The following is a 14,741-nucleotide window of genomic DNA, read 5'->3' as shown; positions in this document are numbered from 1 at the left end:
CCATGGATACTGTCCCAAATCCAAGGATACCCTCTCAAATCCAGGGATCTCCTCCCAAACCCATGGATACCATCCCAAACCCAGGGGTGCTGGAGATCCCACCCAGTTCCAGGAGAGCTCCCAGTCCCTGTTCCCAGAACTCCATGGGTCTGGGATGAGGGGATGGAAGGTTCAGGCTGCCCTGTGCGGGGATTTCCCGTTTTACCCTCTTTGGGAGCACACGGGGACAGTCCAGCTGTGCCCAGATGTCACACCTGGATGTGCCACACCCCCCTGGAGCTGCACAGCTGGACCCAGGCACAGCCCAGGGGACAGATCACACCTGAGGTCTCAAAGCGTCACCTCCCTGGAGCAATGCAGCTCCTGGTCCCTGGCCGGGGCACCCTGACCAGGATCTCAGGATCTCCCTGAGGCTCTGTCTCAGGGTCTGGGTGTTGAGGTGACCCCAGGACTGTACAAGTCCTCGTTTCCAGCCCGTGCAGCCAAAGAAGGAGTCTGAATGCGCAGGGTCGGCTTCTCAAGGTTGTTTATTTTTCCTTGTCTAGAACATTCTCTCTCTGCCCTGCTGAGCTCTGTCCAGCAGGTCAGCCATGGCATTCTGTCTGCCCTCAGGGCGGTGTTCACATTTTATACCCAAAACTCCGTGTGCCATGGTTACAATAACGTGCCAATGTCTGTCATTTCTGTTGGACAGCGTGTCTGTACCTTAAACCAACAGAAAAGTGTCACCATCACAGCAAGACATGGAGGGCAAGGAGAAGGAGAAGGAGAAGGAGAAGGAGAAGGAGAAGGAGAAGGAGGAGAAGGAGAAGAAGGTCAGGACACGCCCAAATCCCTCCATCTTGTCCCCTTGAACCCCATTCTAAAAACCCCAAAATGCCACTTTTTCACCCTGTGTTAACTCAACTACCACACTGCTCAAACCCTTGTGGCCTGTAATTCCTCACACAGAGTTGGCAGCTTTTCCCACGGGCCAAAATCGAAGCCACAGGTGTTTTTGACTTCGTGCCAAGGTCTCTGAGCCCCCTGCCAGGGGCTGGAGCCAGCCAGGGCAGCCAGAGGGATGTCCTGGATTCCGACAGCTCTGGAGGGAATGGAGGGAGAAACGGGATGCAGGGAAATCCCATCTTTGCAAATCCAATCAAAGCTACTGGGCTGGGGCTGCGTGAGGGCTCCCCGCTGCTCTCACTGTCAAGAACAAGGCTTTGAATGCATTTTAAAATCTTTATTTTATTTTATTTTATTTTATTTTTATTTTATGCGGTTGCCCTGGGGTGGAACACCTCCACTTCCACCACATTTCCCGTGGAGCAGTAGGGTCTGAGCGCTGTGGGACGGGATCTGGGAACACTTTCCTGCGTTTGCAGCCCTGGGGGCTCAGGAGAAGCGGCCGGTGGGCAGGCGGGGCAGGCAGGAGAAGGCGTTGGGGAAGAGGCTGAGGTTGATGGGGTTCCCGTCCAGGCGGATGTCCTCGAGCGCCCGGCGGATCTGGCCCTGCTCCTGGCTGTCACAGAACGTGTCCTCGTGCATCGTCTGGATGTTGTTGTTCTGCGGGGACGCAAAGGGGCGGACGGGTCACAGGGAGCAGGAGAGGAGGAGGACCAGGACCAGGACCAGGACCAGCAAAAGGACCAGAACCAGAGCCAGGACCAGGACAAAGACCAGGACCAGGAAAAGGAAAAGGACCAGGACCAGAGCCAGGATCAGGAAAAGGACCAGGACCAGGAAAAGGAAAAGGACCAGGACCAGAGCCAGGATCAGGAAAAGGACCAGGACCAGGAAAAGGAAAAGGACCAGGACCAGAGCCAGGATCAGGAAAAGGACCAGGACCAGGAAAAGGAAAAGGACCAGGACCAGAGCCAGGATCAGGAAAAGGACCAGGACCAGGACCAGGAAAATGACCAGGACCAGGAAAAGGACAACGAAGAGGAGGAGGAGAAGGAGGAGGAGGAGGAGGAGGAGGAGGAGGAGGAGGAGGAGGAGGAGGAAGAGGTGGGATCTGCTAAACTCAGGTAAACCTCATCCCACCTGGATGTGCAGGGAAAGGGACAAATCTGAGTCAAAGGGATGAGGAAGAGGACCAGGCCCAGGCCTAGGCCCAGGATAAGGAGGACCTGGACCAGGAAGAAGAGGATGAGGAGGAGGATGAGGAGAAGGATGAGGAGGAGGGGGATGAGGGCTGTGCTAGGCTCAGGTACAGGCAAACCCCATCCCACCTGGAGGTGCAGGGAGCGCAGGCTCTCAGGAAGGGGCACCGGGATAAAATCCAGCTGGTTATCGGAGAGATGGAGGAACTGCAGATGCTTCAGGTCCTGTGGGGAGAGGGCAGAGGGGAACCCCTAAAGATGAACCCCAAGAGAGAAGAACCCCTAGAGATGAACCAATGAGCCTCCTAAAGATGAACTCTCCTGGAAATGAACCCCACTAGAGATGAAACCCCACTAGACATGAAACCCCAATAGCGATGAACCCCAATAGAGATAAAATCCCAATAGAGATTAAACCCCAGTAGGATGAAACCCCAATAAGGATGAAACCCCAACAGAGATGAAACCCCAATAGAGATTAAACCTCAACAGAGATGAAACTTCAATAGGAATGAACCCCAATAGAGATTAAACCCCAACAGGGATGAAACCTCAATAGAGATGAACCCCAATAGAGATTAAACCCCAACAGAGATGAAACCTCAATAGAGATGAACCCCAATAGAGATTAAACCTCAACAGAGATGAAACTTCAATAGGAATGAACCCCAATAGAGATTAAACCCCAACAGAGATGAAACCTCAATAGAGATGAACCCCAATAGAGATTAAACTCCAATAGGGATGAAACCCCAATAGGGATGAAACCCCAATAAAGATGAAACTTCAATAGAGATAAACCCCAATAGAGATTAAACCCCAATAGGGATGAAACCTCAATAGAGATGAACCCCAATAGAATTAAACTCCAACAGAGATGAAACCCCAACAGAGATGAAACCCCAAAAGAGTTGAAACCTCAATAGAGATGAATCCAAATAGAGCTGACCCCCCCTTGTCCCACGCTCCGCAGACCCTGTCCCCCCGGGCGGGCAGAGCCGGGACGCACCCGGAAGGCCTCGGGGCGCAGCCCGGCGCTGGGGATGCGGTTGAGGCGGGCGTCCAGGCGGACGATGCTGCGGGGCAGCTCGGGCAGCGCCGTCAGGCGGTTCTCGGGCAGCAGCAGCTCCTGCAGGCTGGGCAGCCGCCGGAATGCGTCCGCGTCCGCCCACGAGATGGAATTGCTGCTCAGGTCGATGCGCTTCAGCTTCTCTGAGGGGAGGAGGAGAAGAGGGACAAAGCCAGGGCGGTTTATTCCCCTCATTCCCCACCCAAATCCTGGTTTTTCCCTTGTCCCAGTGATGATTTTTGTGCATTTTTCATGTATTCGTGGCTATTTTACAGCTCCTTAGCTAGCTCTGGTGCTTTTGCCACCCTTTCTCTCAGATTCTAGAACAATCAGCTGCCCTTCCAAACACAATTGTGAAATATTGTTTGGTGTTATTCCAAGGAGGGGACCTACAACAAGAAGTGGGGCAGAGTGGGGCTGGCGCAGGGGTGAAACAACTGAACCTCCTATGGGACGCACCTGTTAAATATCCCAAATAATTAACCCTAAAAAAAGGGTCAAACCCCAAATATACCTGCCAAATATCCCAAATAATTAACCCTAAAAAATGGTCAAAACCCAAATATACCTGCTAAATATCCCAAATAATTAACCCTACAAAACGGTCAAAACCTAAATATACCTGTTAAATATCCCAATTAATGCACCTTACAAAACTGCAGAAATCCAGTTCCGGGTGTGCCCATCACCACCAGGGTAAAACTCTGCTTTTTTCACTTTTTAACTTATTCTCCCGATAAAATCCTGCTCTTTAACCTCACTATTCTGAGGCCGCTGTGGGGGATTTCTCTCCTGGGGTCCCCGAGGGGTGACCCCGACGCACCGAGGCCGCTGAAGTCGCCGGCGCGGATGGCTCCGATGCGGTTGAAGCGGGCGTACAGGTACGCGGTGTCCGGGGGCAGCGCCGGGATCTGCTCCAGCTCGGCGTCGTCGCAGTACACGGAGGTGCCGAGGCACAGGCACAGCAGGCAGCTGGGCAGCCCTGGGGGTGCACGGAAACAAGCCCTGACCCCATAAAATACCCCACAGCAGCGGGAGGAGCCCACCTGGCTGTGGGGACATGGATCTGTGACACACGGAGATGTCACAGCCTCCTGACCCCATAAAATACCCCAGAACAGCGGGATCTGCCCACCCTGCCCTGGGGACATGGATCTGTGACATCCAGAGCTGTCACAGCCTTCTGACCCCATGAAATACCCCAGAACAGTGGGATCTGCCCACCCTGCCCTGGGGACATGGATCTGTGATACCCAGAGCTGTCACAGCCTCCTGACCCCAGAAAATACCCCAGAACAGCGGGATCTGCCCACCCTGCCCTGGGGACATGGATCTGTGACATCCAGAGCTGTCACAGCCTCCTGACCCCAGAAAATACCCCAGAACAGCGGGATCTGCCCACCCTGCCCTGGGGACATGGATCTGTGACACCCAGAGCTGTCACAGCCTCCTGACCCCAGAAAATACCCCAGAACAGCGGGATCTGCCCACCCTGCCCTGGGGACATGGATCTGTGACACCCAGAGCTGTCACAGCCTCCTGACCCCATAAAATACCCCAGAACAGCAGGAGGATGTGCCCGCACTGTGGGGACACAAAGTCCATGACGCTAAAGCTGTCACAGACCCCAACCCCACAAAATGTCCCAGAACAGCAAGAGGAGCCCACCCGGCTGTGGGGACATGGATCTGTGACACATGGAGCTGTCACAGCTCCCTGATCCTATAAAATACCCCAGAACGGTGGGAGCTGCCATCCTGCCATGGGGACACGGAGCTGGTGACACCCAGAGCTGTCACAGCCCCGCATCATCCAGGGAAGGGCCAGAAACTCCCAGCTAAAAAAAAAACCCAAACTGTTAATAAATGAAGTGCTCAGGATCAAATCCCTCCTGCAGGAGGAGGGGAGATTAAAGCCCCCCAAATTCAGCTTTTTACACCCAAAGCTCTCCTGGCCCCCTTAATTTTCCCACTGGAGGAAGCAGAACTCAAGAAAATTCTTTTGGGTCAAGAAAAAATCTGTCCCAGCTGCCCCCCAAAGCCCCAGCACGGGGGGCAGGAGGGGTAAAACCGAGCCCACCCCACACCTGATCCCCCTCCCCACCCCTTCGAGGCGGGGGTTCAAAGCAGCTCGGCACCAATTTCCTTTCTCCTCCCACTTAATTTTTCCCGGCCTGGAGTGGCAGAAAAGGAATAAAGATATTTATCCTCGCTGCAGGATTTTAATTGTCACTAATCTAATTGCCGCCGTCGCAAAGCCTCTGCTCATTAAAGCCTCACTGCTTTGCTGGAGTTCATTTTTTCCCAGTAATTTCTCTCTCTGCCGCCCTCCTGCCTTGCTGTGCGAGCGGACTCAACCCCAAAACCCTGCAAAGAGCTGCTGGCAGCACCAAAATTCCCCTTTTTTCCCCCCACAGAACTCCATCCGTGTGACGTGGGGATGCATCCCAAGGGAACGCAACTCACCCTGCGCGGGGATGGGCGCTGGGGACATGGGGCCAGCACCGCTCGCGGGCTGCAGTTTTGGGGTTCCAGCCGTGGTTTCACCCAGCTCTGGGAGGGGTTTGGGGTCCTTGGGGCGAGGAGCCAAGGTGCCAACCTCGATCTGCAAACACAGCTGGGTGTGAGGGTGGGCGACTTGTCTCCTCCGGGGTGGGTGGCACCGGTCAGGGTCACAGGCACTGGGTTGGGATCATTAATTCCTTCTTGGAAAGCTCCCCAAGCTCTCCAAGGAACCCCCCTGGCCCAGAGGGATGAAGGAATCCTCACATCCAGGAGCTGGCAGAGCTTTGGCTCGGGTAAGACCTTCCCCAGCCCCGGGAGAGCTGCCAGGGCTGCTGCTGCCAGGAGCTGCCGTGCCACATCCGTCCCTGGCACCAAATCCCTGTCCCGGGATGCAGCCAGGGGCTCTCCTGTGTCCCCCTCACCTTCGGGACAAGGTCCCCGTAGTCGTAGAGCTCCTCGTAGTTGCTCAGGTCCAGGATGTCCCCGTAGTTATCCAAGGTCACCTCGTAGTTGTCCAAATCCAGGTTTTCATAGAGGGTCAGCTCAGCCTTGGGCTTCTCCGCCTTCCTCCTCTCCTTGGCTGGGACAGCCCAAAGTGTCCCCAGGCACAGGCTGGCCACGCCCAGCCAGCCCAGGGGACACATCCTGCGCCCGGCTGGGGTCACCGGGCCCGGGGATGGCACCTGGAATGGTCACTGAGGGCTGGATGGGTCACCAAGGAACCTGGAATGGTCACCAAAGGACCTGAAATGGTCACCGAGGGCTGGAATGGTCACCAAGGGACCTGGAATGGTCACCAAGAGACCTGGAATGGTCACCAAAGGACCTGGAATGGTCACCGAGGGCTGGATGGGTCACCAAGGAACCTGGAATGGTCACCAAAGGATCTGGAATGGTCACCAAGGGACCTGGAATGGTCACCAAGGAACCTGGAATGGTCACCGAGGGCTGGATTGGGTCACCAAGGAACCTGGAATGGTCACCAAGGGCTGGATGAGTCACCAAAGGACCTGGAATGGTCACTGAGGGCTGGATGGGTCACCAAGGAACCTGGAATGGTCACCGAGGGCTGGATGGGTCACCAAGGAACCTGGAATGGTCACTGAGGGCTGGATGGGTCACCAAGGAACCTGGAATGGTCACCAAAGGACCTGGAATGGTCACCGAGGGCTGGATGGGTCACCAAGGAACCTGGAATGGTCACCAAAGGACCTGGAATGGTCACTGAGGGCTGGAATGGTCACCAAGGAACCTGGAATGGTCACCAAAGGACCTGGAATGGTCACCGAGGGCTGGAATGGTCACCAAGGGACCTGGAATGGTCACCAAAGGACCTGGAATGGTCACCAAGGGCTGGAATGGTCACCAAGGGACCTGGAATGGTCACCAAGGGCTGGAATGGTCACCAAAGGACCTGGAATGGTCACTGAGGGCTGGATGGGTCACCAAGGAACCTGGAATGGTCACCAAGGGCTGGATGCGGGGCCGGGATGTGGCTGAGCCAGCCCCGGGGTGAACGGAACAGGCAGCCCCAGCCCCAGGAGGGGACAGACAGCCCCAGGAGGGGACAGACGGCCCCAGGAGGGGACAGACAGCCCCAAACCCCGAAGTGGAGGGGACAGGCAGCCCTGCGAGGGGACAGACAGCCCCAGCCCCTGGGGGGGACAGGCACCCCCGGGGTGGGGAGGACAGGCAGCCTCAGCCCTGGGAGGGGACAGGCAGCCCCCAAACCCCGGGGTGGAGGGGACAGACAGCCCCCAATCCCTGGGGGAACAGGCAGCCCCAGTCCCTGGAGGGGACAGGCAGCCCCCGGCCCTGGGGACACTCGGTGACCCTTTTCAGCGCATTTCACGCTCGGCTGTGCAGGAGAGGCCCCGCGGCGCCGCCGGGGCTGCCCGGCTTTCCCAGCCCCGGGGAGCGCGGAGGGGTCGGGAGGGGATGGGGGGGTCGGGAGGGGATGGGGGGATCGGGAAAGGATGAGGGACTCAGGAGGGGATGAGGGACTCAGGAGGGGATGAGGAGGTCACGGCGCTCGTGGCGATGGCTGGAACCGGCCACTGGCCCAACAAGCCCAGCAGCCGAGGAGAACCAGCCCCAGGGGCCCTGGAACTGCTGCTCCCCACTTCTGCTCCCACATCCAGGTGTAAATCCCGGCCTAAATCTGCTTTTCCAACATCCTGGCGGGCCAGAGGCCACAGGATACGTGTGACAGCACGGGGACCCCCCCAATCCTGGCAGCTCCAAACCCCCCAGGGCCCATTTCCCACAGAATTGCCTCCCTCCAGCTCCCCTCCGTGGGACACCCACGGCAGAGCAGGGGGAGGGTCCCGGTCCCCTCCAGCTTCTCCCAAATCCCAAATCCACCACCCAGCCCAGAGGTTTTTCACTCCGTCTTGAGGATGCTGCTCCCAAATTCCTGCTGTTTTCCCCCAAATCCGCCCTTTCCCAGTGCGCTGAGCCCCCTGCACCCCCCTAAACCCTCCCATCCCCCAGCTGCCCCAGCCCGGGGGGGGGGCTCTGAGGAGCCAAACGAAGCCAGGACAGACGTACCCCCTGTCCTTCCTCCTCCTCCTCCTCCTCCTCGGCGTGGAGAGCCCCGCTGGGCTGCAGGGGCTGGGGAAGGGCTGCCGGGCTTTTAAGGCACGGAGAGGAGGAGGAGGAGGAGGAGGAGGAGGAGGAGGAGGAGGAGGGGGCTGCTCGGAGGTCTGGCCGAGGGGACAGGCAGGATGCGGCCAATCAAGCCGGCGGTCCCCTGCTGGGTCCCTACATTGTCCCCAGGGCCAGGCGGCTCCGGCGGTGGCTCCGCTCCGACAGCCCGAGCTGGGGCTGAGAGGGGCGGGATTGGAGGGGAACGAGCGGTGGACAGCTCCCCGGTGTCCCCACGGGCGGTGACAGCTCCCCGGTGTCCCCACGGGCGGTGGGGACACGGCGCTGGGCGGGGGGGACAGAGCCAGCGCCACCCCAGGTGGTGCCACCAGGGAGGGACTCCCGGCTGTGTCCGGCCCCAGGGATGCCCCAAAGCACCGGGGTGGGGAGGGGGGGCCCAGCGAGCAGCCCAGGGTTTGGGGGGGCTGCACAGACCCCCCCCGGCAGCCGATGGATGGGGACACTGAGCTCACCCAGACCAGTTCCCCTCCCGGGGGGCGCAGGACCCCAAACCTTCACACACTGAGAGGTTTGGGGGGACAGGGAGCTGGTGTGGGTGCAGGGGGGGCTCAGCACCCCCAGTTCTCACTCTCTGGGGTGGTTTTGGGGTTTTTGGGGAGGGGCAGCCGGTGTGGGTGCAGGGGGGGCTCAGCACCCCCAATTCCCACTCTCTGGGGTGGTTTTGGGGGTTTTTTGGGGAGGGGCAGCCGGTGTGGGTGCAGGGGGGGCTCAGCACCCCCAATTCCCACTCTCTGGGGTGGTTTTGGGGTTTTTGGGGAGGGGCAGCCGGTGTGGGTGCAGGGGGGGCTCAGTACCCCCAGTTCTCACTCTCTGAGGTGGTTTTGGGGTTTTTGGGGAGGGGGAGCCGGTGTGGGTGCAGGGGGGGGCTCAGCACCCCCAATTCCCACCCTCTGGAGTGGTTTTGGGGTTTTTGGGGAGGGGGAGCCGGTGTGGGTGCAGGGGGGGGCTCAGCACCCCCAATTCCCACCCTCTGGAGTGGTTTTGGGGTTTTTGGGGAGGGGGAGCCGGTGTGGGTGCAGGGGGGGGCTCAGCACCCCCAGTTCCCACTCTCTGGGGTGGTTTTGGGGTTTTTGGGGAGGGGCAGCCAGTGTGGGTACAGGGGGGGCTCAGCACTGCTCCCCTCATTGGGGCAGGGTGCAAACGCCCCCCCCCTCCCCGCGCCCCTCTGTGTCCCCGGGGCCAGAACTCAGCTCGTAGGGCCACGACCCTCCCGGGGCAGGTCACCGCGGGGCTGGCACGCCCCAGGAGGGGCAGGGCGAGCACGGCAGCCCCTCCTGGGCAGCCTCGTGCCCACCCACGGCCGCGAACCTGCCGCCAGCGGCGCATCGCCCCCCACGCACCCACCCACCCTCCCGGCGCACCCATCTGCTCGGGGGGGGCGGCCGGGGACACCCCCGCAGCCCCCCAGCCCCCCGTGGGCACCGACCGGCGGCACCCGCAGCCCCCAGCCCCCGCCGTGTGCCCCCAGCCCCCCCCGCTCAGCACGCAGCGCCGCTAATCTTCATTAAGCCCCTCATTAGGCGGCTCGGTGGCCACCGTGACGGAGCCGATGTGGCAGCTGGGGGGGCGACAGCGCGGCCGGGGGGGCTGCTGGGCTGTGGGGTTCCCTGGGGTGAAGGGGCTCCCAAGAATGAAGGGTCCCAAAGGACAGTGGGGTCCCCAGGAATGAAGGGTCCCAAAGGACAGTGGGGTCCCCAGGGGTGAAAGGGTCCCAAAGGACAGTGGGGTCCCCAGGAATGAAGGGTCCCAAAGGACAGTGGGGTCTCCAGGAATGAAGGGTCCCAAAGGACAGTGGGGTCCCCAGGAATGAAGGGTCCCAAAGGACAGTGGGGTCCCCCGGGCAGTGGGGTCCCCAGGGGTGAAGAAGTCCCCAAAGATGAAGGGATCTCCGGGGGTGAAGGGGTCCCGGGGAGTGAAGGGTCCCCAGGACAGTGGGATCCCCTGGGCAGTTGGGTCCCTGTAGATGGAGGATCCCAAAGGGCAGTGGGGTCCCCCGAGGGTGAAGGGTCCCCCGAGGGTGAAAGATTCCCAGGGCAATGGGGTCTTTGGGGGTGAAAGGCTCCCAGGGCAATGGGGGTCTTTGGGGGTGAAGGGTCCCAGAGGGGTGAAAGGCTGAAAGCTCCCCAGGGCAGTGGGGTCCTCGGGGGTGAAGCGTCCCCATGGCAGTGAAGGGTTTCCAGGGGTAAAGGGTCCCCAGGGCATTGGGGTCTTTGGGGTCTTTGGGGTCTTTAGGGTCTTTGGGGTCTTTGGGGTCTTTGCTTTTCTGTCCTGGCCCCGTGAATGATGTCCTGTCCTTGTCCCCACAGGCAGCAGCCTTCCCTTGTTCCCTTCAGCATTCCCTGCACGGACGGTGTCACCTGGAAGGTCCCTGTGCTCCTGCCACCATCCCAAATGTCCCTGAGTGGCCAGCATCCCCCAAAGGGTCGGTGCCAACCCCTCAGAGCGGGAGGTCCCTGCTCAGCACCCACAGATGGGGTTAGGGGGTCACCAGCTGCAAGGGGGATTGACTGGAGCCAGAATTCCCCCGATCCCAATCCCTGGGGAGGGGACACAGCCCCTCGCCAGCACTGGGAGCAGCAGCTGAGGAGCCCCCACCCCTCTAACCCCACTAATGTGGGGGTCCCAGCCTTGCCCGTGACCCCACAGGAGCAGCTTCCCACGCTCCCAGCCCCAATCCCAACCCCACGGGGGCACCGAGGCTTTGCAGGGAGCAGCTTTGGGGCGCTCAGCTCCCACGGGAGATGGCTCCGACTGCCCCGGGGAGGGGAAAACCCCGCTGGCAGTGGGGGGTTCACGCTGGGGATTGCGAGGGGGGGCGGGGGGGTGCCTGCTCTGCACACCACAAACGCACACGGACCCGCTCAGCCCCCCCGGGAGCGGCCCCCCGCCCCATCCCACATCCTCACACCTTCCTCCGCAGCCGTCCTCCCTCTGCGCTCGGGATTCACGCGGGGGAGCGGCAGCAGGAGCGGCTCTGGGGACGCGGAGGGGACGCGCAGGAGGAGGAGGAGGAGGAGGAGGAGGAGGAGGAAGAGCCGCTGCCGCCACCCACCCACCCACCCCGCTCGTGTGGGAACGCGCGCAGCCCCAGCCCCGCCGCGGATCCCGCTGCTGCCGGCGTGGGAGAGGGGCTTGGAGAGGGGCTGTGACCCCATAAATGTAGCCCTGAATCCTCAGATTTTACAGGGAAGGATTCAGGATTTTGGGATGGGGCTGTGACCCCATAAATGTGGCCCTGAATCCTCAGATTTTACAAGGAAGGATGCAGGATTTTGGGATGGGGCATGGGGCTGTGACCCCATAAATGTGGCCCTGAATCCTCAGATTTTACAAGGAAGGATGCAGGATTTTGGGATGGGGCTGTGACCCCATGGATGTGACCCCTAATCCCAGATTTTACAGGGAAGGATTTTGGGATTTTGGGATGGGGCTGTGATCCCATGGATGTCGCCCCTAATCCCAGATTTTACAGGGAAGGATTCAGGATTTTGGGATGGGGCTGTGACCCCATAAATGTGTCCCTGAATCCTCAGATTTTACAGGGAAGGATTCAGGATTTTGGGATGGGGCTGTAACCCCATGGATGTGGATGTAGGGTTTTGGGATGGGGCTGTGACCCCATGGATGTGACCCCTAATCCCAGATTTTACAGGGAAGGATTCAGGATTTTGGAATTGGGCTGTAACCCCATGGATGTGGATGTAGGGTTTTGGGATGGGGCTGTGACCCCATGGATGTGTCCCTGAATCCTCAGATTTTACAGGGAAGGATGCAGGATTTTGGGATAGGGCTGTGATCCCATGGATGTTGCCCCTAATCCCAGATTTTACAGGGAAGGATTCAGGATTTTGGGATGGGGCTGTGACCCCATGGATGTGACCCTGAATCCCAGATTTTACAGGGAAGGATGCAGGATTTTGGAATCGGGCTGTAACCCCATGGATGTAGATGTAGGGTTTTGGGATGGGGCTGTGACCCCATGGATGTGACCCCAGATTTTACAGGGAATTTTGCAGGATTTTGGGATGGGGCTGTGGCCCCATGGATGTGGGTGGTTGCAGGATTTTGGGATGGGGCTGTGGCCCCACAGATGTGTCCCTGCATCCCAGATTTCAGCACCCCGTGGCGGATCCCGGCTGCTGCCGGGGCTGGGAGAGCGGCCGTGGAGCTCTCCACGCTGCTCCCACCGGGAAATTCACCCCAGGGAGGTTTGTAGGGCTTCCCCTGGTGCTGTGGGGGCAGCTCATGGTTGTCACCCACCACGATGTTCGGTGTCACAGCCCTGCAGCCAAGATGAGGCTCTCCTAATTAGCAGGGATGCTCGTTAAGGGAAGGCACGTGGGGCAGGAACCTGGCCTGCAGGTATGACACCAGCTTGGACAGCAGGGCTGTGAGCCCAACCCCTCAAACCCTGCTTTGGGGTCAAGGGACCTTAAATCCCATCCCATCCCATGGGCAGGGACACCTTCCACCAGCCCAGGCTGCTCCAACCTGACCCTGGACACTTCCAGGGATTCAGGGGCATCCACGGATTCTCTGGGAATTCCATGCCAGCCCTTCCCAGCCAAGAATGCCTTCCCAAATTCAGCATCACTCCAGGCAAAGCCCCAAGCCCACCAACCCCCTAAAACTTTGGGAGAGTCATCCCCAGGCAAGGAAATTTTGCTGCTGGATGAAGCAGCACCTGAGGAAGGCGAGGATGGATCCGGGAGAGCCTCGGGGTCCCTTGTGAATGATTTTATTTCCACTGCTGCGGGGAGTGGGAGTGAAAAATCCCATAAAGTTGCCGGGTCGGGAGGTACACGTGGCTTTAGGAACATCTGTACATTCTACCAGTCTATATACACATCAGATATAAATATACATAAATCCAGGGGGGCTCCGTCCGGGTTTAGGGCTGAAACCTGTCCCACCCAACTGCAGGGAGAGCTGGAAGGGAGATTTGCTCATCAGGAAAAACCCCTCCTTAATTAGCAGGAGGTTTTAATTAATGGAGAAAGGGGAGCATCCCTGTGCCAGCCGCAGGGATTAGGACACGGTGCCCGTCCGTGGCCATCCTGGGAAGGGTCAGTTCTGCTGGCTGGACACAGAGGAGCCTTCTTTGGTTTATTTAATGCTCGTTGCAGTTGGATTTTGATTTTTTTTCTTTTTTCCTCTCTAATGCTTGGCCTTTAAATCCAAATCCTGAGACTCAGGAAGAAAAGAAGAGAATAATCCCCCCTAAACCCGGACACCCTATAAATGCAGGTACAGCTATGGGAGGGGGAAGCGATACATGTGAGGATGGGGAAGAGCAGGGATAAAAATAGCCCTTCCAAAGGATGATTCTTCCCTTTTCTTCTCCCTTCCTTTTATTTCTAATAAAAAAAAGGCAAAACTCAGCCATGTGTGATTGGCTCCGAGAGAAACTGAGCCGTGGATGTGGCCCCGAATCCTCAGATCTCAGGGGAAAGGGCGCAGGATTTTGGGATGGGGCTGTGACCCCACAGATGTGGCCCTGAATCCCAGATTTTACAGGGAATGATGCAGGATTTTGGGATGGGGCTGTGACCCCATAAATGTGTCCCTGAATCCTCAGATTTTACAGGGAAGGATTCAGGATTTTGGGATGGGGCTGTGACCCCATGGATGTGGCCCCTGATCCCAGATTTTACAGGGAAGGATTCAGGATTTTGGGATGGGGCTGTGACCCCATGGATGTGTCCCTGAATCCTCAGATTTTACAGGGAAGGATTCAGGATTTTGGGATGAGGCTGTGACCCCATGGATGTGACCCCTAATCCCAGATTTTACAGGGAAGGATTCAGGATTTTGGGATGGGGCTGTGACTCCATACATGTGTCCCTGAATCCTAGATTTTACAGGGAAGGATTCAGGATTTTGGGATGGGGCTGTGACCCCATAAATGTGGCCCTGAATCCCAGATTTTACAGGGAAGGATTCAGGATTTTGGGATGGGGCTGTGGCCCCATGGATGTGGCCCTTGGTCCCAGATTTTACAGGGAAGGATGCAGGATTTTGGGATGGGGCTGTGACCCCATGGATCGGTGCTGGGATGGGGCATTTGAAGCCAGGAAGGGTCTGCTCTTGCCCAGGGGGTGTGGGAAGGTGTGCCCCACACAGGGGCAGGACACCCTCCCTGCTCCATCCCGGCAGATCCACAGCCAGGAGGGATTTTGATCCTTCTCCTGCAGAGAAATGTGGAGCCAAAGCTCTCCAGAAGGGTGACAGGAATGTCCCCATCCCCTGGGATGGCCTGATTGTCCATCCTCCCTCCCCGTCCACGGATCCCACCGCTCTCAACTCCATCCCATCCCATCCCCACTCCAAAATCCAGCGGGAACGGTTCCGCAGGAGCGGGGACACGGCCGAGCCCAGCAGCTCCATCCGGGCCGGCCCCAACCCCCGAGGGAG

General features: G+C 58.8%; 1 protein-coding gene and 1 long non-coding RNA gene across 3 annotated transcripts in view; both read right to left on the bottom strand.

The window, feature by feature from the left end:
* Positions 1 to 1,273: 1,273 nt before the first annotated feature.
* OPTC (opticin) overlaps positions 1,274 to 14,741 on the bottom strand; it is a 159,156-nt gene continuing 145,688 nt past the window's right edge. The window contains exons 1-7 of one of the 2 annotated variants that reach the window (XM_068173314.1): positions 8,211 to 8,286; positions 6,083 to 6,343; positions 5,622 to 5,760; positions 3,980 to 4,138; positions 3,097 to 3,299; positions 2,217 to 2,312; positions 1,274 to 1,548 (exon numbers count right to left, since the gene is read on the bottom strand). In XM_068173314.1, coding sequence (XP_068029415.1) covers positions 1,378 to 1,548; positions 2,217 to 2,312; positions 3,097 to 3,299; positions 3,980 to 4,138; positions 5,622 to 5,760; positions 6,083 to 6,304 — 990 coding nt within the window. In that variant the 5' untranslated portion in view covers positions 6,305 to 6,343; positions 8,211 to 8,286 and the 3' untranslated portion in view covers positions 1,274 to 1,377. Of the gene's footprint in view, positions 1,549 to 2,216; positions 2,313 to 3,096; positions 3,300 to 3,979; positions 4,139 to 5,621; positions 5,761 to 6,082; positions 6,344 to 8,210; positions 8,287 to 14,741 lie in introns of those variants that run through there. The other variant, XM_068173313.1, reaches the window with a different exon arrangement.
* Positions 13,050 to 14,688, bottom strand: LOC137462587 (uncharacterized). Its single transcript, XR_010993732.1, has 2 exons — positions 14,364 to 14,688; positions 13,050 to 14,155 (listed from the first exon to the last, which is right to left on the bottom strand). It is a non-coding gene; the product is annotated as an uncharacterized lncRNA (long non-coding RNA).

The sequence above is a fragment of the Anomalospiza imberbis genome, chromosome 26, assembly GCF_031753505.1.
Source record: "Anomalospiza imberbis isolate Cuckoo-Finch-1a 21T00152 chromosome 26, ASM3175350v1, whole genome shotgun sequence".
NCBI lineage: Eukaryota > Metazoa > Chordata > Aves > Passeriformes > Viduidae > Anomalospiza > Anomalospiza imberbis.
The sequence above is the reverse complement of the archived record's forward strand: the minus strand, read 5'-3'. Positions and strand labels throughout refer to the sequence as shown.